We start from the raw sequence: 2240 nt of genomic DNA on the forward strand, positions 1-2240 counted from the left end.
AGCTCGCCGACGCTCGCCAGCAGTACGCCGCCCTCGCCGGCGAACTCGGCGATGCGACGCGTAAAAGAAGCGGACCTGCGCGCGCGTATACGCGAGCGCGACCGCGCCATCGACGACGCCGAGAACCAGATCAAGACGCTACAGGCGGAGCGCGATCGGCTCGTCAAAGAAGTCAGCCGACTCAACGACGAGCTGAAGCCCTTCACTGCGCGCCGCGGTCCTGGGTTCTCTGGGCCCCGCTTCGTACCGCACGGCCACGATGAAGGCTGGGGCGGATCCACGCGCGGCCGACCGCGCGTGGACACCGAGCTGCCCACCGGGGCCGCCAACATCCAGCCACCTCCAGGACCCGCGATCGCGTCTGCTACGGCGGCGACGACCGCGGGCACCCGAGAGCGCGACGGACCCGCCCAGTCCACCGTGCCGCCCCGCACGCAGAGCGGGAACCCAAAAAGGGCAACCACTCGGGCGCCCGCGCGGGAAGCTAATGCCGCGACCGCGGCCACGCCTCCAGCCGTGGTGGCGGCCCCGGCTCCGGTTCCTCCCACGCAACCCCTCACTCCAACCGCCGCCCACGCGACTCGCCCCACGGCTCAGTCCATGGGGGTGGATGAGTTTGAGTGGAACCTGATGACGGAGGCCGAACGCGAGAACCACGGCATTCTGCGCCGTCAAGGGCAGATGGACGTGACACTCGAGGTCTCCGGTCAGCCACTCTCCGCCTGGTACCGATGCTGGTCCAGCCCACCGGCGTCCATGGCGGAGTCGTACGAGGCGATGGAGCAGGATGATGAAGGAGACACGGACGAGGCCGGGGACGATTTGTTCCCCGGCATCGATCTCGTGTTCTCCGACCCCATCACCTCCTTCGCCAGCCAGTTGACCAAGGCGGCCCACGTCAAAGAGGTCAACCGGGCAGCTAGGGCGAAGGGAGTCGACACCATCGATCCACTCCCACCCGCTGACAAGCCCGAGTTCGGGGCGTGGGCCGGCACCAACATCCAGACTGTGGTGCAGGCCCACAACCTGCACTGGTGGGCTTTCGTCGAGTGGGACGAGGATGCCCTGCGATTCTACAAGTTCGTCACCACGATATACCAAAGCCCGGCTCACGTCCGGCCTGAGGGTATCCGGTACTTGCAGAAACTGCAGGGCGCGGACGCCGCCCGCCGTAAGCAGCACCTCCGGCGGGCCATCCCACGCCCCGTTAATGCACCCCGCGATCACCTTGGCCGCTACCCCGAGGCCGCCGCCGACATAGACGTCGTGTGTCGGTTCTTCAGGTGCGCGTCGGTGAACGCCTGGCCGTCCGGGATGAGACTGGCCTCGGGTGCATTGCCTTCTGGCGATGGATTCGGGGTTCCTCTCTCTTCGGACTGTCGGGCCTTTTTCCTGCTGTGGCATTTGTTGCCTCAGCGGGCCAAGAAGAACCCCCACCACGAGCACGACGCGCGCATCCGTACCCTGGCCATGGAGTTATTCTCCATTCCTGGTTGGTACGAGCGCATCGTCGCGGCCGGAGAGTTCGTTGGGCAACCCCAGGAGGCTCCCATCCGCTACCCCTACCCCGCGGATGACGCCTCCCCCATCCTCCTCTCCGCGTGGTTCTGTGTCCATGGTGTTGCACTGGACCGCGACGTCATCGCCTCCATCCGCCACTGGGCCACCCGCTCGCGCAACGAGTCACTCGGGCGCGTGCTCGACGACGCTTCCCCGTGGCCGGCACCCCCCATCGACGTCGACTCCGTCACGTCCGCCGCCGAGATCGCCCTCGTCGTCAAATACGATGAGCTGGCCTGGGGCCCACGCCTCCTCGAGACCCACGAGTCCAACCACGGCGACTTCGACGAGCTGGACGACGGTGAGGACATATAGCCGACTACTATGAGGGCGGCGCCATCATCATCCCTGCGCTCGCCGCCCTCGGCTACCCGTCGATCCCCCCCACTCTATCCGCTGCCACAGCACGCGCTCGTCGTCGTCAACCGCTCATCATCACTCATCCGAGGGATTGGGTCAATCCGGAGAGGGAGGGTGTAAGGATTCGGTGGCCGTGGCAGTGCCGCGGCCGGGCTCTGGCGCTTAGGCGCCCGTGGGTAGTGGCTGGACTGGGACTGTATAGCACCACTCCGGGGCCTCAGCGCCGCCGTTCTCCTCATGTATCCTCATCTATCACGCCTATACTCAAGACTTTGTGCAACTCACACTGGTTTGATAAGGCGACCGCACCGTTACTTACA

At 66.0% G+C, this 2240-nt stretch overlaps 1 protein-coding gene across 1 annotated transcript; it reads left to right on the plus strand.

The window, feature by feature from the left end:
- Positions 1-51: 51 nt before the first annotated feature.
- TRAVEDRAFT_54850 (uncharacterized protein) lies at positions 52-1875 on the plus strand (the record flags this gene model as incomplete). The annotated part of the gene is made up of 1 exon (XM_008047778.1): positions 52-1875. One exon carries the CDS (start codon positions 52-54, stop codon positions 1873-1875), a length of 1824 nt encoding a protein of 607 aa, XP_008045969.1.
- Between the last annotated feature and the right edge of the window lie 365 nt (positions 1876-2240).

The sequence above is a fragment of the Trametes versicolor genome (assembly GCF_000271585.1).
Source record: "Trametes versicolor FP-101664 SS1 unplaced genomic scaffold TRAVEscaffold_238, whole genome shotgun sequence".
Lineage (NCBI taxonomy): Eukaryota > Fungi > Basidiomycota > Agaricomycetes > Polyporales > Polyporaceae > Trametes > Trametes versicolor.